Here is a 23,246-nt window from a genome sequence, read left to right as displayed (position 1 = left end):
TTCCTCGGGCCGGGTCGGGCTCCAGAAAATAGTCTGAGATGTAGGCATCTGTTTTTTAATTATATTTTTATTGTATATAAAGCTCTGGTGTGATAATCACAATGTTGCTAAGTAACCAATTGTTATTGTTCATCAAAGTGAACGAAATAGCGAAAACTGAAAGTGAAAAAACATTTGTGTTAAAAAACAGATGAAAGGAGATAAAGTGTGTGAGAACATTTACCTGTGAGTAGCTCATACCAGAACACACAAATCTCTCTCTCTCTCTCTCTTTCTCTCTCATTTCTTAGATTGATCTCTTTGATGAGATGTGTGAAAACTAATAAAAACTAGCAACCCCCCCCCCCCTAAAAACTAATTAAAACTTGAACTGAACTGTAGGAGAAAAAAAATAATAAATAAATAAAATGAAACTATAATAAAAAATTTTATATTTTATATATTTTTTTATGGGTCGGGCTGTCATAATGACAGTTCATGGTTCGGGCTGGATCGGGTCGGATTTTTTGGGGACATTTTGTGACATTACATTACAGTAGAAAAATATATAGTTTTAATTATGAAGTAGAGGGAAGCATGAAGTGCTGTAAGATTTTACTGTAAGACTTTAGACTTGATAATAAAACACAGTGGATCAACACCAGCAGATGACATGTCTCTCCAGTGCAGTGTTTTTTTTTGTTTTTTTAATTTTTTCCGAAAATCTTACAGCACTTAATGCTTCCCTCTGCTGACAACTTTTATGGAGATGTGGATTTCATTTTCCAGCAGGACTTGGCACATTGCCCACACTGCCAAAAGTACCAATTGGTGTTATGAATATATAATATTCTAATTTTCTGAGACACTAAGCCATACTCAACAATAAAAAAATAAAACACTTAAAATAGATCTCTCTGTGTGTTTAATACATCTAGATCTAAATGCACCTGTAACAGCATTTATTTAGTTGGCGGAGAATTGTTAGCTTACTTAATAATAAAATACAATTTAATAATATTTAAGAGTCATGCTGTGTAGCATTAGCAGCACAATGGTATGATTGATGTTGCAATATAAATAAAATAATAATAAATTTATAATAATAAAGCAAAGAAAGACGAGAAATTCACAAAGGTCTCAAAAAGTTTAATTTAAACTTCTGAATTTTTCTGCCCTTCAGAACAAAGGGCAACCACTAATACAGACACTCAGATCAAATTATAGATTATTAATTCAGTTTTATATTGGTACAGTTTTTCCACACTCAGATATAATACCATTTCTGTTATGAGTTATGAGCTTGTGCATCACTTTCTGGTCCACATTCAGTTTATGCAATAAGCTTCACTTCTCTACACCCAAAATGACCGGTGCATTGTGGGAGACTGTAGTATATAACCTTCTTCAGCCACAAAATCATGTTGTGTAGACGATCTGAGAGATCTTCTGCCTGGATCTTCATTAAATCCAGTATAGGTAGAGGTAGGAGGGGAAGATTCCTCAGACAGGAAGCTGGGAGAACGTCCCCCAGAGTCTTTATACCAGCAGAAACTCTATGTACTGTAGGTGTGCATGGTCTATATTCTTCTATGTTCTTCTCCACAGTTCTGTCTGAAGATTGATTGATGATTGATGAGTCCACAGAGGCTACGACAGCTTCATGCCCTGAACGTTAGCCCTCAGACCAACCATCTGTTTCTCCTGCATCAGTTTCTCCTGCTTAAACGCCACCTTATTAGCCTTCTTCTCCACCCGCCGCTCCTGCAAGGGAAAAAAAAACAAGCAAAAATATGATAAAATAAAGTATGATATATATTTTTATACACAGGATAAACTATATTTAACTGGAATGTAAGGAGTTTATGGAGTTTAGAGTGGATATATATATATATATATATATATATATATATATTTCAATAAATATATCCTTATTTGACGCCACATTTTGTTAATATAATAAAAAACGAAATATTAAAAACGATATTTTGTCCCAGCCAAAGTAATTTTAAATAAAACATTGTTCTAGCAGTTATTGCAACAAACATGTTTAAGGTCATTTTATGCAACTGATATAATAAAATAAAGCATGACGCACCCTTTTTAAAGCAAATACACATTTTTAAAGGAGAAATCTGGAGTGAAATAGATTTAGGTTTTTGTGAAACATGATAACAAATAGGAACTTTTGTAGAATAGCCCTCACCTCCCTTCTCACCCAGCAGAATTCGCAAATAACGTGAGTGACAGGGGCATAGAGTTTCCCAGGCAATGAAATGACAAGCTCAAACAAACTGAAAGGAGCTCCACACTTTATTTGTAGAAATCTGAGGACCCTGACATTTAAAACGTACTTTGAAAACGTTGAAGGTGCACAAATAGTTAAACAACTAATTCATTTAATTTGTGTGTATAAATAGTATTTTTTTAATAAATCCGTGACCTCAAAATTCTACCAATGGCGTGTGGAGCTACTTTGAGCTTGATGTTCATGACTATGCCTCTATCACTAGCATTGTAAGACTGTTGGGAGCATCGGCTAAAAGTGCTGTATTTAAGAATGCTGGGGTGAATGGAGGTGGGTTATTCTACAAAATTGTTATCTTGCTTGTTACCATGTTTCACCACAAATCCAATACAAGTCAATTTTACACCAGATTACCCCTTTAAAGCACAGTAAAAAGCTAAAAAAGTTTTTATTATTTCGATTTTAACATTTTTTGTAATTTACTGTAAATAAGTTGAAATATTGTACATTGCAAACAGAACAAATCCCAAACAAGAAAACCGTAAAATCTGAGCAAAATAAAGAATTACATCCTTAAACACACACACACACATCGTACCTTTCTCTCATCTTTAATGGCCTGTTTCCTGAGTCTGCGGTCCTCTTTGCTCTCCTCTCTGGATCGGGGCTGAGTGGAAACTCTGGGCAGATCCGAGTCGTTTATCCTCTCCATCCTCTCCACCTGCCGAGCAGTCAGACCTTTCTTCGGCAGAACGTCCAGAGGAATCCCCGTCTTACTGGAGACACGGATCTGCTTCTGCTGCAGCACATAGACATACAAACACAGGAAATGAAGACAGCAGCTGGGAACAGTTAAAAAACACTCTGGGCCCTATTTAAAGGATCTATTTTTAATGGATTGAGGGCGTGTCGGGAGTGTCTGGTATCGTGAGGCGCAAAAAAATGCACCTTACACAGCTCAATTACTAATTCTCTTACTTAAATGAGGGTGTGTTTTAGGTGCAACATGAAATAAACCAATCAGTGTTCCAGTTGCCATTCCCTTTAAGAGGCAGGTGAGCTCTGACTTTGGCGCGTTCGTATCTTAACAGCGCAGCGCTTTTATACGTCTCAGCAGAGAAAGATATTGAGGAGAAGGAGCTCCAGCAGCTCATTTCAGGAAACAGCAATGTAATTTTATTCTTTATTCTGTTTATTTTTGAGTTAAAAGTCGGGTTTGTGCTGCAACACGTTGTCAACTGTTGAATCAGTCAGTGGAGCTCCTGTGTTTTCGACCACCAAAACATATAGAAACACACCAGATATGTACCTGAACACACCTCACTTCCAAGCCACCACACCCATCAGTGCAGATTTATTCCTAGACTCTGACGCTATTTTAATGACGCAGGGGCAAGACATGAAAATAGACTGTCGACAGGGTGCAAGATAGCAACAAGCATCGCAACACACCCTGCGCAGGGTGTATGCAGGGTCCTCAGCATTGTGTTACTGGTAGGCGTTACCTTCTTTGTGTCTTCTATCAGCTTTGGGTGATTGTAGATGTTGGAGTACGTGCCTGAAGGAGAAAGAAATGAGATATAATTTAATTTTAATTCAAAGAAAAGTCTAATAGCTGGAAAAAACAGAACCGTGTTGTGCAAATAAAGTGGTTTTAACTACAAGGCAGTTGCTAGGCAACTGGTTTTAATGTTATGGTTCTCAATGTGGTGTTTATGGTGTTGCTTGATGGCTTCTATGGTATTACATTACTAATAGTACATGTACTTATGTCAGAAAGTAGCTGCTGCATTGTTTAAGGTGGAATGTAAACATAAAAGAAGGAACAGCTATACACAGCTCTTATGGTGGTACTTAATGTGATCTCTATGGTATTGCTGTATTTTTGCACTATAAGGTGCACTTAAAATCCTTTAATTTTCACAAAAATCATCAGTGCATCTTAGAATTCGGTGCACCTTATGTATGAATTCTACCAGTCAGGTATTAAGGAGCAGTAAAGACACTCCACTGAAGTACAGCGTTATACAGGAGTTTCAGTTTAGTTCTCAAGCAGTATTAACATTAGCCACTAACCGTGCTAAGCTCTTTGGCCATTCAGAGGTGAGTATCATCGGCCTATAGCCTACTGCTAACTGCTGTTGCAGCAGTAGCAGTAGCCGCTAATGCTAATGCAAGACCTGCTAAATTAGAAGGGAAACATGGCGACACCCCTGTTCCTTACTAGTGTCGCATAAAATGTGCCTTATAATCCGGTGCGCCTTATAGTGTGAAAAATGCAGTACATGCTGGCTGCTATGGTATTGCTTGTGGTTGACATGGTGTGAACTCATCACTTGCTGTGGTGGTTGCTAGGTTGTTGTTATGGTATCCAAGCTCACTATAATTTTGTTAAGTGGTTGGTATGGTGCTGCTTGATGATTCATACAGTTTCACATGTGGTTGCTATGGTGTTGACAAACTGCTATAATGCTACAGCGGTTGCTGTGGTATCTCAGATGGACACTGTTGTGTTGCTAGCCTAATAAGTAGAAGCTTAAAGATTGAACACAGAGCTCACTACGCACTGAATTTTTATGGGGCAAATGATTAAATTTTAATATAATACACAACATTTTTAAAACATATGTTGGTCTTACTGATGATGGTTTCACAGTCCCATTTCTCGGTGGGCGGCTCCTCAATAACCAGCGTCTCCATTTCCTCCTCTTCATCATCTTCCTCCTTTACTGTGGGCAGCTCAGGCGGACCCAGCTGCTCTGGAGTCTGGCATCTACATAACATCAACAGGAGACAACAGGACACATATAAATTTGCTAAATTTCCTTCGGGATCAATAAAGTATCTATCTATCTATCTATCTATCTATCTATCTATCTATCTATAAGAGCTTTTCACACATACACAGTAATTAGATACAGTAATAACCTCAATGAGGTTTAAAGTAATGAAGTACAAACACTTTGTTACGTTTCTTAAGTAGAAAATGTTGATTATCAATACTATATAATTTACTGGAGTAAATATTTTTTAAATGACTTTTTACTTCTACTTCTTACATTTTCACACAATTATCTGAACTTTCTACTCATTTAATACATTTTAAAAAATAGCCTCGTTACTCCTGTTTCATTTCAGCTCGTTTTTTCATTCCGGCTTTTCATCGTTCAATAAAACCCCCATCCAGATAAATCTCTTCTCCAATCCATGAATCTGATTGTGATTGGATGTAGAGAAGTATAAACATATACCATTCCGACTCCCTATTGGTTTATACTGTGATCCATCACACCTGCACACGTCACACCCCCTAAAATACATTCCTTTTTAAAGGGCATATATGCAGCTGAAACACTAGAGAACCTAGAGCCTAGTGCATCCCAAACTATATTATCAACATTAACATTTTAATAATAGAACATTATAGAATATTATAGGACTGTGGTTCGTTCTAAACTTTTGTTCTTTATGGCTTTATTTTTTTTCCTTACTTTACTTTTACTTTTATACTTTAAGTAGTTCTGAAACCAGTACATTAACACTTTTACTTAAAGAGTAAAAAGCTTGAGTTGATCATTCTTCAGCTTCTACAGAAGTATTTTATTAAACTCTACTATCTATACTTCTACCTATAGAGTAATAAATGAAAATATACTGTTCTTAACTTTGCTCCTTACCAAGATCAGCTGTGTGAGATTTGGGGAAGATCTTAATACCTAAACTACCGAAACTAATACTACTTAGCATTTTAATAGGAGATTTTCCATTGAAAGACTGTGTTGGTGTGTTCACACACTCACTCTTTCTGCTTCTTTCTGAAGTAGTCCTGGATGACCTCGTCCAGTCTGGCGCTGTCGGGGTTAATGTATCCCTCCAGCTCTGCGTTATCCAGAGCACCGATCTCATCATCATCAAACTGCTCATAGAACTACAATCACACAATCAAACATTAATGTAACATATACTTAAATTAGTAAACTCATACATATTTAACAGCTGTGCCTTGTCAAGAGTTAACTACCGTATTTTTCGGACTATAAGGCGCACCGTATTATAAGACGCACTATCAAAGAACGCCTATTTTCTGCTATTTTTCCATACATAGGGCGCATCGCATTATAAGGCGCGTTAAGTGACACTAGAAAGGGTGCCTATATCAAAGTGAACAGGGGTGGCGCCATGTTTCCCTTCCCCCACCGGGGGTGGTCGCTTGCCGGTGGAGCGTCTCAGTATACAAATCTAGCTCTTTCAAAGTCAAACGAGTGCTGGATATTAATCTACACAGATTCCTCTCCTGAAAACTGTTTATTTGGGTGAGTAACGTGCTTCAGTTTATTTACAGTAAGCTTAGATTTCCAGATGTCCACTAAGGCTTGCTGCACCAGCGTTAGCATAGCTATCCGCTAGCACGCTAGCTAGTCACCTAAACTAGTAAAGTTAACCCAAACTTAAACGACAGCGTTACACTGAGTAATCCTGCGTGTTCTGGTAAGACAGTGAGATATTAGCTAGCGATTCGTCCCCCGTAGCTTGTTTTAACACGGTAAACAAGCAGATTACAGGCTGATAAAACTCACCTCTGAGAGAGTTAGCGCTTAGCATCTAGCTAATGCTAGCCAGGCAAAGCAGCACAGACTTACAGGCCGATAACTCACCTCTGAACGGTGAACGCTTAGCGATTAGCATCTAACTCTAATAATACTGCTCCAGCAGTATTAAAAGTGCTAAATTTAGATAATATTGATCTCTGAACAGTGAAAAAGCTAGCTAGCTAAGCGGTTAGCATCTAGCTAATGCTATTTATTGCTGCTCCAGCCTCGGAGCGGCACGGCTCTGCACGGAGTGTGTGTTTACTGCTCCTTACACCTGACGGGTAAAATTTAGATAATACTGATCTCTGAACAGTGAATAAGCTAGCTAATGCTATTTGCTGCTCCAGCCTCGGAGCTGCACGGCTCTGGACTCTGTATAGCACTGAAACTCTCTATAACGCTGCACGGAGTGTGTGTTTACTGCTCCTTACAACCTGACGAGTAAAATTTAGATAATACTGATCTCAGTGAATAAGCTAGCTAGCTTAGCGGTTAGCATCTAGCTAATGCTATTGCTGCTCAGCCTCGGAGCTGCACGGCTCTGGACTCTGTATAGCACTGAAACTCTCTATAACGCTGCACGGAGTGTGTGTTTACTGCTCCTTACAACCTGACGAGTAAAATCCATACAAAAGGCGCACCGTATTATAAGACGCACTGTCAATTTTTGTGAAAATTAAAAGTTTTTAAGTGCGCCTTATAGTCCGAAAAATACGGTACATGAATTTCTTGTCTCTTAATAAAGTGTTTGAGAGCATCCGTTAAAGTAAATTAGTGAAGAGGTAGAGTTACAGGTATACAGTGAATAATATCTCTATTTTAATAATGTTATAATCCAGATTATGAGAAGCAAAAACTACTCAACTAAGCAAAGAAAAAAAAAGACTAAGAAATGAAGGAAGTCAAGCTGAAAGTCAACTTAAAAAAGGTTATGATGATGGAACTCGCACTCATCAGGCCGCTCTAGGAAAGGAAGAGAGTTTCCCCTGTTGTACAGCAAACCACTAAAGTTAACAGCTCCCCAGATAAGAGCACCTAAATGCTAGTGCTGGGCGGTATGACCAAAAATGCATATCACGTTATATATATATATATTTTTTTTTAGATTCTGACAGTTTCTCGATATATCACAGGATTTTTTAAAAATGATTATTCATAGTTTTTTTTGCATGACTGGGTTATATGATATAGGTTTGTAAGTTACTGTACTGTTAGGAGTACATATAATATAAAACACTAAGGCTTTAAATTAAGGTTTTGATTAGTATTGGGTTTACTTTGTCCCACAAAATTACACAATATAATCAGACTTTATTACCAGAAACAGCTAAAGAATACAAACAATAGACCTTAAAGAAAGAAATGCCTTTAACAACTTTAACAATACTTCCTTTACTAAACTAAATAACGTCACTGTCCTATGAAAAACACTTATCTCCATTTTTGTCGATTTTTAGTTTAGTACATAATTTGAACAGACAAGCTGTCTCTTACATTTTGTCAAAATTTCTTCATGAACGGACCAATAGAAACTCTTCAAAATAACCTGGAATAAACTCTTTTTACATTGACTTCCATTGAAAGTTTACATGTTTTTTTTTCTCTCTCCTGTAAAGTTGCTGTTTTGGAGATAAGTGTTTTTCATTGGACAGCGAAGATATTTTAAATAGTTCTATAAACACTATAAATGAACCTAAAATACTCAAAATGTAAGTATTCAAATACATATGTCTCAAAAGTTCTATTGCACATATAAGACACAAGTTTAATATAATCTTTCAATATGTTAATATTAAAGTCGTTAGAAGCATTAAAGTAATAAAATCAGGTGTTTAATAGTTTATCACGATTCCCTCGGTTGTCCAGTTAACAAATAAATTCAGTTTAGTGTGCATCAATATTATCCTTACATTAAGTTGCATTATTAATATATTTAAAAGGGCTATAGTTACTCATATTGCAAGGAGCAGCAGCAACAGAAGATGATGTGTGCTTCTTTGGTGGTGCTGTTCTACACAGTGCTCCACAGCGCCTCTAGCGGTATGGTGGTGTGTGAAAAACACATACTGGTTCTACATTCCCCTCCAGTATACCGTATGAACCAGTATTCCGCCCAGTACTACTACAGGTGCTGGTCAACGAATTAGAATAATTTGAAATAGTGCAATCATGAAATTCTTTGAATGCATTTTTTGTGCAGAAAGCAAATCAGGTGTTCACCGCACCTGTCCTACTCATTAGACTAATCACAGAACTCGTTACCTGGAAAAAAATTTGCTCAGCTGAGCTTTCCAACAGGCCCATTTAGGCCATTTAACTGTAACACTGTTGTTTTATTGAATTAGAATAATGGAGAAACCGTTTCATTGAATTAGAATAAATGCTCGAATTTTTGTTTTCTGTGAAGAGTTCACTGTGCAGTATAAAGTCAGGGTTGAGTAGAATTTCTAAGTTGTAAAATCAATCATGGGTAAGCAGCGCGACCTCTCAACCGCAATAGTGGCTCAAATTCAAGCCCTTCGCCAACAAGGCTTGACCCAAACTAAAATTGCTGAGCAGCTCGGCATCAGCCAGTCTTCCGTCTGCAAAGCTCTCAAGAAAAACTGCAGCAAGCGCACCAACTGTTCCGGCGTCCGAAAAACTTCTGCTCGCGACAACAAGCAGCTGAGAAAGATCGCAGTCAGCAACCGGTTCAAGTCCACTTCCGAGCTCACCGACTTGTGGAACAAGCAGACCGGCGCTGACGTCTCCAGATCAACCACTTACCGTCGTCTGCGCGAACTCGGCTTCAAATCTCGCGTTCCAGCAGTAAAACCGATGCTGAACAAGAAACAAATGGAGAAACGGCTGAAGTGGGCCAAAGAACACGGCGAGTGGACAGCTGAAGACTGGCAGAAAGTGGTCTTCAGTGACGAATCACGCTTCTGCATCTCCTTCGGTGACCAAGGTCCTCGTGTTTGGCGTGGTGGTGGCGTGGTGAAAAGATCCGTCAAGTTTCCCCAGAGCGTTATGGTCTGGGGATGCATGTCCGCTCGAGGTGTAGGGAAACTCTGCTTCCTCAAGAAGACTGTCAATGCTGCCGTATATCAAGATGTTCTGGAAACGTTCCTGATTCCGACTGTTGAGGAACAGTTCGGCGAAGAAGACTTCATATTTCAACAGGATCTTGCACCGGCTCATGCGGCAAAGTCGACCAAAGATTGGTTCACTAAAAAACAGCTTGAAGTTTTGGCATGGCCGGCCAACTCGCCTGACCTCAATGTCATTGAAAACCTTTGGGCCATCGTCAAGCGGAAAATTCGCGACAGAAAGCCTACTACGCTGGACCAACTGAAGCAGAACATCGCCACTGCCTGGGAAGCTGTGAGTGCGGAAACTTGCGACAAGCTGGTCAAATCGATGCCGCGGAGACTTCAGGCAGTCATACAAGCCAAGGGGGCAGCCACAAAATACTGAGAAAGTGATGATTGTAATTATAATAAAAATTATTCTAATTCAATGAAACGGTTTCTCCATTATTCTAATTCAATAAAACAACAGTGTCACAGTTAAATGGCCTAAATGGGCCTTTTGGAAAGCTCAGCTGAGCAATTTTTTTTCCAGGTAACGAGTTCTGTGATTAGTCTAACGAGTAGGACAGGTGCGGTGAACACCTGATTTGCTTTCTGCACAAAAAATGCATTCAAAGAATTTCATGATTGCACTATTTCAAATTATTCTAATTCTTTGACCAGCACCTGTAAATGCTATTTTGGTTTGTTTAAAACTTTTAAGTTACTACATGATTTATTATGTGTTTCTTCATAGACTGGATCACTTTACTATTCATTTACTATGTATAGAAAAATGCTGTATATGTGAAGCAGCCAAAACTCTCAGAGGAAAGCGCCAGATCTCCAGCTCTGATACAGATCAGTCTCATGTTCTAAAACTCGATGATCATGATCTACCTTTTCGAATCGGTCGTCCAGCAGCGTGAGCTGTTCGTTCCTCCTCATGACGGACGAGGTGAGGGAGTACTCTGTGAAGCGGCTCTTCGTCTCGCAGTCCATGAAGGCGAACTGTCGCCTGCCGTCTCCAAACTCGTCCTCCTCGTCTGAAACAGCTCCGGCTGAGTCGTAGTCCTGCTCTTCCTCTTCCTCTTCTCCACTTTCATCTGTGTCCTCCCACTCATCATCATCACCCTCACCTTCACCTTTATCACTGTGGTATTCAAACGATAATTTAAACATTTTAATTTGCAGGTTTGACAACATTCACTGTGAAAAGCACCAGCTCTATTCCTACCAGTTCCATTTGCCTTCAGAATGAGCCGTTTAAGGGCTCTGTCACTTTTATGCAAATGAGCTGTTGCTGGTCACGCCCCGTGTTAACACCGAGAGTTTACACACGTTGTTAGCACTAGTTCATGCTTAACTGTAATAGAAGCATGAAACTCATTTGAACTTATTTAAAGGTTCTTACATCTCCCTCATCTACAGACTTGCCACGGACAGTAGGTGCAGATCCCTCCCTCAGACAAAGTCTACTGGTTAATCCTGCAGTGCACTCTTCTGTCTGAGGTTCTCAAAAAAAAATGACTGATCTTCAACTGATCTAGTGAGAGGGGGTCTGACAAGTGATTGGTGGTTTTCTTATTAAGATGTCACAATACGGGAGGAGCATCCAAACGGCCCATAGAAGCAAATGATTCACAGAAAACGAAAAACATTTATTATAGGGGCAGGTAAGACGCAATTGGGGGGGAAAATAAATAAATATATAAATAATAATAATAAAAAAAAGAACAAAAAAAGTGAGTTCTGTGTTGTATGAATGAAAGCCCATTCCCGCCATCTAAAATAATAAAAAACAAATAAATAAATCCAGCTTATTTTTTCTTATTATTAATTTAACTGTTCTCATTATTTTGAAATACTAAGTTATTATTCTGAGATACTAAGTCATTATTTTGAGATAGTAAGTCATTATTTTGAGATAGTAAGAGTGTTTGCTTTTGGGAAAATAATGACTCACTATTCGTAAATCATGAGATAGCCGTTTACTTAATAATAATAAAAAAAGTGCTGGATTATTATTTTATTTTTTTTAGGTGAAGGGAATGAGCTTCCATATGTTTGTCCCCTTTAAATTAAATTGTGTTAAATTGTGTTTTATTTTTAAACGTTTTTAGATAGCTGGGTTCAATCATTCTGTTCTACGAAAAAAGAAAAGGGTGAAAACAGAAGATACAGAAACTCGAGACACAGCGTCGCTGATTGAACTCTTTCAGCCGTTAAACGTGAATAGAAACACAGAGCTGGGTTTTCCGTGTCGCTCACAGAGGGCCTCAGGGCGCGCTCACAGTTTGGTGGGTTTTGGCTCTTATTGAACTGAATCTGGTGCGGGTGTTTTGTTAGTGTAGCTTGTCTGAACAGGCAGATCACCTTCTGAACCATGATAAGTTTCATATTACTGCAGTAATGGTCTCCTGTCTAATGTACAGTAAATCTGTAAGCACACAAATCACCCAAAATGTCTTTTTCTTAACAATTTGTAAAACATTCATCAAAATGCAGTTTTTGGTAAAAGAAGGTTAAGGCAGTCTGGACATTTTAGAGTGTCCAATTCACCTGATCTCCATGTTTTTGGACTGTTCTCAGGTAGGGACTTGAACCCAAGACCCCAGCACTGATAGGTGAACATGCTAAACACTAAATCACTGGGTCACCCAAACGCCTAATGACTAATGACTTTTATTCTGGGTTCTTGCGCCATTTTAAAATTCAAGTTTAATGCTTTTTTCAAGACCTCAATAAATATCATTTAAGACCGAAAATTTTGTAATAATTTCTTGTTTTTTCCCCACTAATTTTAGCTAGCTTGTCGCTAATGTTAGCTAGCTCTCTGCTAATGTTAGCTAGCTCTCTGGTAACATTAGCTAGCTCTCCACTATTCTTAGTTCTCTCCACAGTAATGCCACTAATGTTAACTAGCACTCTGCTAACATTAGTTCTCTCTTGGGTAACGTTAGCTAGCTTTCTGCTAATGTTTTCTCTCTAAGGTAATGTTAGCTAGCTCCCTGACTATTCTTAGTTCTCTCCACAGTAACATTAGCTAACTTGCCACTAATGTTAGCTAGATCGCCACTAACATTAGTTCTCGCTCAGGTAACGTTAGCTAGCTGACCGCTAATGTTATCTAGCCCTCCGCTAACCTTAGTTCTCTCCATGGTAACGTAAGCTAACTTACCACTAATGTTAGCTAGCACTCCGCTAACCTTAGTTCTCTCTACGGTAACGTTAGCTAACTTGCTGCTAATGCTAATATGTGCTTTCCCACCGGCATTAAACAGACCATCTGAAAATATAAAACCTACAGCAAATTTACAGGAAATTTTAAACAATTTAAGACCTTAATATAATAACCCAGCTTTTAAAGATTTTTCAAGGACCAGCGGGAACCCTGTAATTATCTAGATGTGACCGTTTTATAGCATTTCAATTAATACTTCAGAAAAAAGTTTAAAAGTATTGTATTGGGATTTAAATTTTGGTATTTGGTCTTCACCTGGATTTAAGTAAGTAAATGATGTGGGGTTGGTTGATGCTGCAGTTGGTCTGCAGGTTTAGGTTCAGCAACAGTATGTGCTGAAAGAATGAGGTCAGCTGACTACCTGAAGTTTTTATATAAAAAGACCTGTGACCTGGTCTGCACGTACCCCACATTTCTTTTCATGACGTCATTGGCTTGAATGACGAAGTCGTCCTCCAGCATGTTCTCAGGATCATCAAAGTCAAAGTCTTCGTCCAGCGCCGCCACGATGTCCGGGTCCATGTCCAGCCTCGGGCCTGATACAGCAAGAGACATGTTTACATACAAAATATATATACAGCATATATATATATATATATAGTAACCAACACTATGTTGATGTGTTTAAAAAAAAAAGATTTTTCGATTCAAATCGATTTTGATTCCTATAAACCCAAGATCGATTCTTAGAATTAGCCCATTTTCATCGTATATATGAGTACAATTTTAATGTCTCGCCTTTTATCTTGCGAGGCCATCCTTTTTTTGAGCGCCACCCTCTGGCTGGGGCGATCAGTGAAGCTGGATTTCCACATTTCTGCATTTCCACTCACTGCTGCATGTGTATCATAAAACTACTACATTTTACACTGTTTTAAGTTGTTTTTCAGTGCTGTTTTTTTGCCTGTACATATTTCAAAGTAAGACCTGACAAACTAAAGCTTAGCTACAGTTAGCTTAGCAGGTTAGCCGATTCACAGGTTAAGCTAAATGCGTTTTAGCCGGATTTCTGAGAGCCACCCAGGCATCACCACTTACTCAACAGCCACCACCAGCTAGCCAGCAATTCCTTAGTAACCAACAGCTATAAATACCATGGTGGCACCTTAGCAATCAGCTAGCAAGCCCTTAGCAATCATCAAGTAACACCTAAGCAACCACCTAGTAACACCTTAAAGGAGAACTTTGTGTAAAACTGACTTTTTTGGTGTAGTAAAACATGATAAAAAGTTCTTCCCTTTGATAAATAGCACACCTCCGCTCTCCCACAGCGTTCCGAGATCCAGAAATTTTAACAGTTTATCCAACAAACACCCTTCAGACTGGGTGACACGTGGCATAATTTACCCTGATAAATCACTTTTTCCACTGTTATCCAGCAGCTCAAAGTAGCTCCAGACCTCCTTGCTAGAATGCGGAGAGCCCTGACATTTAAAACGAGGCATTAATAACTTAAAAAAAATAGCGTATGTGGAGTCTATGTATATATATGTCTATGTCATTATCAGTACAGTGATGGCGGCGCACAGAGCAGAAGCTAGCATTATAGGACTTAAACAGTGTTTTTAATGAGCTTCTTGTGCACTTTTTAAGTTATTAATGCCTCGTTTTAAATGTCAGAGCTCTCCGGATTCTAGCAAGGAGGTGTGGAGCTACTTTGAGCTGGATAACGGTGGAAAAAGTGATTTATCAGGGTAAATTATGCCCCGTTTCACCCAGTCTGAAGGGTGTTTGGACAAACTGTTAAAATTTCTGGATCTCAGAACGCTGTGGGAGAGCGGAGGTGTGCTATTCACCAAAGATAAGAACTTTTTAATCATGTTTTACTACAACAAAAGCAATAAAAGTCCATTTTACACCAGAGTTCTCCTTTAAACAAAATCCTGTGTCACAGCATCACTGCTGATGGGTTTTACAGGATCTGCATTCTCTATTTGTATCAGTTTTTCTGCCCAATGTCTCTTTAGGCATGATTTTAACCCCGTTGCCCTCTGAGTGATGAGGAATGAGGGCATGTCCTGACACTTCTGCTTGTGTAAAGAACGGTTGGGTAAAACAGAGGGTTAATGCAGAAGCTGCTGCTGCTAAAAAAAAAAAAAAAAAAAAAAAACAACACTACTGCCAACACACCTTACAGGAAACACCGAACAAAAAACAGTAAGAGCAGCAATTACACAACAGCAGCTTTCATCACATGACTTACAACATGCACTAAATCATTTATACTTCCAGCACAGAGCATAGCCCCGCCCACCCTCACTATTCCTGCACCTACCGCAATGAAAGGCATAAGAGGTCAAGAAGGTGCATTTATATGGATACCTGTTTTTTTTTTTTTTTTTAACGGTTTACCAGATACTTTGGAGCATTTCCAGCTAATTTATAAGAACATTTAGCAACAGGTAAGCCAGCCTGTAACATTACAGAATTAACAACTTTCTGAAAACATGGCTTTCATCATAATGTTCTCACAGAAATTACCAGCTAAATGATTAAAACATTAGCCCTATCTGAACAGGATTAGTTTCTCAGGGGGTCCTGGGGTAATTTTCTCTTTTATGGGGGTCCTCTGTGATTTTATTCCCATCCAGAACGACAATGTACGTGTTTCTCTCAGAAAAACGTACTCTGAGAAAATTACAGGTTGAATTATCTACAGCTTTTCGCTAAACTCTTTTTGTGGTCCTCCGGTTATTTAAGTCCTGTCCAGAACCACATCTCTGAGTTTAGTCTCCTCACGTTTAATAAAATAGCTATTTGTCCACTGCCGCACACCATAATTACACTTTGGAAACTCGTTTCCATGGAGATCCATGTTAAAAACACAACAGTGGAAGTGGAGGAGCTACTGAACACAAAGTCATGTGATGGAGAAAGCCTTTTCACAGACGTCCCCTGAGAAACTAATCCCGTACTAATCACGTTACCAGGCCGTTTAAAAATGCTAAATAAACGCTAAAAAACAGTAACATTTAGATCAAGTGTTAGCTGGGTTGGTGGAAGGATTTGACTGCATTCAGCTTTCACCACACTTCATTAAAGCTGGGTGTTTAATTCATAAACCCCCTTTAGCATAAGTCTAGGGTCAATAGTGCCAATAGGTTCATGTTTGCATCTCAAATTCAAATTTGAATATCAATGAAAAGTTACTTTTTATTTCAGTAATTCAGTTGAAAATGTGAAACTCATATATTATTTAGATGTATTAAACGCAGGGTGATCTATTTTAAGCGTTTATTTATTTTATATATTGTTGATGATTATGGTTTACAGCCAATAAAAACTCAAAAACAGTGTCTCGGAAAATGTAGCCAGTGTGGGCAGTGTGCCAAGTCCTGCTGGAAAATGAAATCCGCATCTTCATAAAAGTTGTCAGTAGCAGAGGGAAGCTATAAGATTTTGTGGGAAAACAAAACTGCACTGACTTTAGACTTGATAATAAAACACAGTGGATCAACACCAGCAGATGACAGACATGACTCTCCAAACCATCACTGATCATCAGTAAATTTTACATTTCATTTGTAAATGAAGGGAGCAGAGTCTGGAGGAAAAGTGGAGAGACACATAGTCCAAACTGCTCGAGGTCTAGTGTGAAGTTTCCACCAATCAGTGATGGTTTGGAGAGACATGTCATCTGCTGTTGTTGATCCACTGTGTTTTATTAAAATAGATCACTCTGTGTGTGTAATACATCTATATTATGTAAACTGAATTACTAAAATACAGTAACTTTCGAGTAACACTCAAAAACAAGTGGTTGGGGTACAAATTAGAAATGTGATTGGGCCAAAGTCTGTGTAGGTAAACAATGGAGTGATGATCTGTAATGAAATCTGATCTAGTTATGTAGTCTCTTCTCATTGGCTGATATTTTTTTTTACACCCAGACACAGGAAGAGATTTGTCGGATTTAAAGTTGGACCGGTCGGACGTTTGCCTCACCTGACACAGGAGCTGCTTTGTTTAACAAACCCACTTCCTCCTCGAACTCGGAGGCAAAGACGGATGAGGGCAGATTAATGGACGCGGCCTAAACAGGACAGAGACAGGTCAATAAAAAGAGGAAATTAAAATTAAAACCACAGTTTCTTCCAGTTATGCCTCAGGCAGTTATGCCCCTAATGTATATCCGAGTGAAAATAAAGATTGATTGATTAATTGATTAAACACTGGATCTTGCCACAAGGGGGCGTAAAATTGCTTTTCCACCAAAAGAACTCTGGTTCTTGGACCAGTGCCGTTTGGGCGTATAAGAGTCGTCGTCACGGTTTACACTTCAGAACCAAGTACAGTATTTTTGCACTATAAGCTAAACTTAAAACCCTTTAATTTTCCCAAAATACCCAGTCAGGTATTAAGGAGCAGTAAAGCCACTCCACTGAAGTACAGAGTTATACAGGAGTTTCAGTGAAGTTTCTCCAGCACAGAGACTGGAGCAGTATTAGCATTAGTTGCTAACTGCGCTAAGCACTTGCTCTTTCAGTGTTCAGATGTGAGTATTATCAGCCTGTGGCCTGCTGCTAACTAACTATGTCGAGTTCTGCTGGAGCAGTATTAGCTTTACATGCTAACAGCGCTAAGTGTTAGCTCTTTTCCTGTTCAGAGGTGAGTATTATCATACTGTAGTCTGCATATTTACCCTGGTAAAACAAGCTATGTGGGAAGAACCGCTGGCTAATATCGCCCTGCCCCAGTGTAGCGCTATCGGGCAGCATTAGCCGTTAACCGCATTACTAGCACTAGCGGTTAGCCACTAATGCTGCTGCACCCAGCCTTAGTGGAAATCTGGAATCTAATCTAATATAATCTAATGCTAACATCCAGCACTCGCTTTACTTTAAAAGAAAATGTTTTTTTTAAGAATTACAGTTTTGTTTACTTGAATTAGGAGGAAAACATGGCAATACCCCTGTTCTTTACTAGTGTTGCATAATGCGCCGTATAATATGGTGCGCCTTATAGTGCAAAAAATGAGGTAATATTCTTAGGTTTCCGCTGCAAACAAACGTTCCTGGTTCTGGAACCTACTTTTGTGGGTGGAAACACGGCGAATCCGTTCAAAATTTGGTTCAGGATCCAGAAGCGTGCTGATTGTCAGTGGAAAAGGGTTATCAGAGGCTACTTTTGGGTAGTGCACCTTCTGGTGAGAGAACTTTGACTGCTAGACATGCCTCTACAGCACAGTCATTTTGCCCAGCTGAGATACTTTGAGAGGGTTACACATCCCTAGAAGTAAATATAAGGAAAAATTAGTAAATATGTCTTACAGGTATAACCATGACCTCCTCCTTGCCCTTTTCCTCCTCCTCTTCCTCATTCTCCTCCTCCTCTTCATCCCTGAAGGTCACAGTCTGTGCGTTTCGTTGAGTTTGCGATGCTGAGATCAGCTCTGCAGGCCGGGACGCTTCTTTAAGATGCTGCAGGTAATTGTAGTCGTCATCGAAAAACACACCAAACTGCCTCTGCTCCTCCCTCCTCTTCTCCACCTCCACCTGCAAAACACAGATAATACACATCTGTACACATGCATTTCTGGACAAGCTGAAGTTCAAGATCCATAATCAGGCTCAAACTGACCCGACTATTTAATACACTCCTCAGGTTTGAATGAGATGGCTGTTCAGGTGCAGGTTAACCTGATTAATTACACAGATAGTTTCACCTGTGTGAAAAGAAACCAAACTGAAAGGGAAACTCTTCAAGTAAAAAAAATAGTGCATCAACTGATCTGGACCAGAGAAACAAACTACAGGTGTAAAAATGCCTTTAAACACTCTAAAAATCAATTCTAATTTTAATTAAAAATAAAAACTGCAATTCGCAGTCGTTCTCACCTTTGAGGCCGGTAAGAGGACATGTTGAGGAGCTTTCTCGTCGGCTGCTAGCGGATCCTTCTGACTTCTGTGAACCAGGTGGAACGTCACGGCGTTCTTCTTGTTTATGAACGGCTTCTTCTTCCTGTGAGGCTTTATTTAAAACAGAGAGAGAGAGAGAGAGAGAGAGAGAGAGAGAGAGAGAGAGAGAGAATCATTTATTTATTAATTTATTTTAAACAGAAACTTTGTCATTAATACCAATAAACAAGTGTAACTGGTTATATCTGTATAATTGTAAATTTGGGCTATTTTTACTGCCAATATCAAGGGATTTTATCTTTTTGAGATCTCAACTATAGCTCAATAACTTCTCTCATCTCTATAGACTTTCTGTAAAAAGATAGACAGAGACAGATAGATAGACAAAAAGACAGACAGACAGACAGAAAGACATACAGAAATATAGACAGACGGAAAGAGAGAGAGAGAGAGATAGAGAGAGAGAGAGAGAGATAGACAGACGGACAGACAGAAAGAGAGAGACAAACAGAAAGAAAGAGACAGAGACAGATCACTAGACAGACAGAAAGATATATAGATAACCAGACAGAACGATAGACAAAGATAAACAGATCACCAGACAGACAGACAGACAGATAGATCAAAAGACAGACAGAAAGACCGACAGATAAACAGACAGAAAGATCACCAGACAGACAGAGAGATAGATAGATAACCAGACAGAACGATAGACAAAGATAAACAGATCACCAGACAGACAGACCGACAGATAAACACAGACAGATAACCAGACAGAAAGACAGAAAGAACAGACAAACAGAAAGAAAGAGACAGACAGACAGACAGATCACCAGACAGAAAGAAAGATAGATAGATAACCAGACTGAAAGACAGACAAAAGATAAATAGATAGATAGACGGAAAGATAAATAGATCACCAGACAGACAGACAGACAGACAGATAAATAGATTGAAAGACTGAAAGACAAAAAGATATAAGAAATAATTTTTCTGTAATACTGAAGCTTTATTGGTTTCAAACTAAATATTTTTCTTCTTTTCAGAAGAAATATAATAATAATAATTTTCAAATTAATATTAGACACAGGCAGATTATATAATAAAAGTTCAGTAATATTAAAATACGAGTTCTCTGTAAATTCAGTATCTTTATTTTGCTAACAGCTCCAGCAGTAACACAGTAAAGCCACGCTGTGTGTTTTATATAACGTTATTTGTATATTAGATAATACGTGTATTATTAAGGGATTTATTTAATCAGTAGTTCAGTTCAGTTTAAACACATGCAGCTGTTTATGTTCAGTAGCTGCAGGGCTAAAGCTAACTGCTGTATAAGAGTTAAATCTCCTTACCATCGTGTTAAAGTGAAGAATTCAGCTCAGACTCGCTCAGTTTATCTCTTATACTCCTATAAACCCGCAGAGAGCCCCGCTGTTCCCCTGAGTTACTGAGAAAAACACGCAGATTAAACACAGCTAAACCTGGAGCTGCTGCTCTCCGTCCACATGTGCTTTACCCGGCCACAGATAGTATCTAACCGAGAGCAGCAGAGACTGACCACTCCAGGGTCAGAGTCTGTTTCAATGTTGATCTCATGCATTTTATTTTATTTTTTATTTGATAATGTATTTTTAATTTTTATTGTGTTTATCCACTTGTCAGTTTTTATTACGATACATGTAGTAGTAGTGATACAGCTGCTCATTTTGTTTCAAAATACTGTAATAAATTTTGTAATTATGTAAGCCTTTTATATGTCTAAAACAAAACAAAAAAAATGATTCAGCCTAAAAAAAAGAGTAAACTTTCTCTTGTAAAAAGGAAATACTAAATAAGAGCATTAAAAGTATGCTTAGGTAAAAAAAACCTAAATACTTTTTCTATTTATATTTTATGAAAAAACACATTAATTATACTGTCTCTGTATTTCCATAAAGTGTATTTTAAGCAATGTGCTTTAAATTATACGTTGACTGGTGTTTTTTTTTTTGTGTTTATCCACTTGTGAGTTTTTATTACGATACCTGTAGTAGTGATACAGCTGCTTATTTTTGTAATTATTTAAGTCTTTTATATGTCTTAATAAAAAAAATAAAAATAATACAAAAAATTCAGCCTAAAAAAAAGTTTCTCTTGTAAAAAGGAATAAAATTAAAATTATGTTCAAATTAGGTAAAAAAAATAGTAAACTAAAAAGTACTTTTTATATTTAACATATTCTATGAAAAAAAAAACACATTAATTATACTGTCTCTGTATTTCCAATAAGTGTATTTTTAATCAATATGCTTTAAATTAAACGTTGTTTTGACAGAAAATATTTACAGTATGTCTTGGCATTAAATACTGCTTAAAGTGCACTTTAGTGTAGTTTTTTTCCCCAGAAGCATTAAGGTGTGTTAACAAAATGTGCATCAATACACAAAGTAGTCTACATATCTACAATATACTTCAAGGGCATTAAAAAATATCTTTATAAAACACAAACTTAAATCTGCCAAAGTTTGCAGAATATATATATACAAAAAAACACAAAAAAAAACTTAAAAAAATCTAATGATTTTATGTTGTGTTTAAATATAGCTTAATTACAGTTGAAATATACTTAAGACACAAAAAAATGTTCCAAAATAGTACATTTAGTATGTATTTAAGTACATATTTATTTTTTTTAAATCATGTACTTTTCCATCTTAAGTATACTTTTAAAAACCTCTCATATAAGTACAAATTTTCTCAACATAGAACAATATTAAACGTGTTTCATAATTTTAGAAATATTTTAGAGCTGTGCTGCACCTTGGCTGTAAACTCCAGAACTACATTTGGCTCTCCATCCAGTCAATCAGCTCACAGTAATTAGCAGTAACGCTAGCGCCTTTACTGCATAAAACCCGTCTACCGAAGAAAAACTGAAATATAGGTATGTTTTATTTACTTTTTTAATTACATTACTTATTATACTTTACTAAATTAAAAGAATATTCTGTCTAAATGCTTATTCACTATTTTTAAGTTGGGTTTTTAGCCGTTTAGCCCCATTGACACCAATTCATTGAGGTCTCACTCGCGGGCTCCCTCTAGCGGTTCACAATCACATCTTTCGTTTATAACTACGGAGACATGAAGTGGGCAGGCGCGCCATAAACCAACTCTGGTCCGGCCATGTCTGGACTATACCACCGAAGCGCAGCGGGGGCGCTTTATTTATAACGGTTATAAATATACGTTTTTTATTAATTTGTATTACTTTTAGTTAAAACTAACATTAATAAACGTGTATATATATGAAGTTTTTAACAATTTATGTGACTAATTTCTGAATTTAAGTGCTGCAAACTTCACGCGTTCCATAACCTAAAAAGTATTTTGGTTTAGTCCATTCTACGTAATGAGACTGTCAAAATGAAAGACCCTGTTGTGCTGCTGCACTATGGAAAAAGCAAATGATTGAGGCTTTTATTATCGTAATTGATCTCTTTATTTATTTTTATTTAAATATTGATCTGATTAGTTTTATTTCTCTTTTGTTCGTTTTTTTGTTTTTTTTTTGTTAGTTGTAGGGCGTGATTTTATTTTCATAATACTTTGTTTGTCCATTCTTTGTACCAAATAAAAAAAAACGATTAAACTATTAAATAAAACAAATAATTATACATATGGTGAATAAATAGTTAATAGTGCATATTAGTTAATCAGTTAATACTTTTAATAATCAAAAATAAAATATCAACAATCAGTCTGTAAAAAGTCTGTAGCTTTACCATTTTATATTCATGTTAAATTAAATTAATTCTTATTCATTACTAATTTTTATTGTTATAGTTTATGTATTATGTAATAAGCATTTTGATATAATTAAGTAGATAATTATTGTCACAATGATGTTGCAGATGTTTTAAAAAAAATCTAAAATAAATAAATAAACAAATAAATCAATAAATAATAATATGAACACTGCTTCCAATTTAAAAGAAAACAATCTTAAGGATTGCTGCTTTAACAATACATATTGACATTTTAATTGCTTCAGACTCTCTGTCTATTGTACATACATTGTAAATCCTATTTTTTTTTGCTTTTTAACGTTTCGTTGCACATAACACTAATCAATACCTGTTGTCCATCAGAATAGATCCTGAACCAGCCAATAAACAAGTTAATAAAGTAATGAAAAAGTAGCTTAGCCTTGGCCACTGTACGGAAAAAACAGCAAATCAGATATTAGGGCATGGCAACAATAAAGCCACTATCAGCTAGTGGTTCGTCCAA

At 37.4% G+C, this 23,246-nt stretch overlaps 1 protein-coding gene across 2 annotated transcripts; it reads right to left on the bottom strand.

Annotated features, from left to right (window-relative positions):
- Positions 1-1,107: 1,107 nt before the first annotated feature.
- On the bottom strand, positions 1,108-20,496 carry ltv1 (LTV1 ribosome biogenesis factor). 2 transcript variants are annotated; one of them, XM_022674560.2, is made up of 11 exons: positions 20,327-20,496; positions 18,951-19,082; positions 18,384-18,608; positions 17,059-17,146; positions 13,520-13,649; positions 10,770-11,022; positions 6,028-6,155; positions 4,867-5,000; positions 3,733-3,785; positions 2,826-3,023; positions 1,108-1,743 (listed from the first exon to the last, which is right to left on the bottom strand). In XM_022674560.2, exons 1-11 carry the CDS (start codon positions 20,327-20,329, stop codon positions 1,630-1,632), a joined length of 1,458 nt encoding a protein of 485 aa, XP_022530281.2. In that variant the 5' UTR covers positions 20,330-20,496; the 3' UTR covers positions 1,108-1,629. The 2 variants fall into 2 exon arrangements, with proteins under 2 accessions (XP_022530281.2, XP_022530280.2); XM_022674559.2 differs by having other exon boundaries at positions 2,826-3,026; positions 20,327-20,495.
- Positions 20,497-23,246: the final 2,750 nt, after the last annotated feature.

This window comes from Astyanax mexicanus, chromosome 21 (genome assembly GCF_023375975.1).
Source record: "Astyanax mexicanus isolate ESR-SI-001 chromosome 21, AstMex3_surface, whole genome shotgun sequence".
Classification (NCBI taxonomy): domain Eukaryota; kingdom Metazoa; phylum Chordata; class Actinopteri; order Characiformes; family Acestrorhamphidae; genus Astyanax; species Astyanax mexicanus.
Note: the sequence above shows the minus strand (reverse complement) of the source record. Positions and strands in the feature narration are given on the sequence as shown.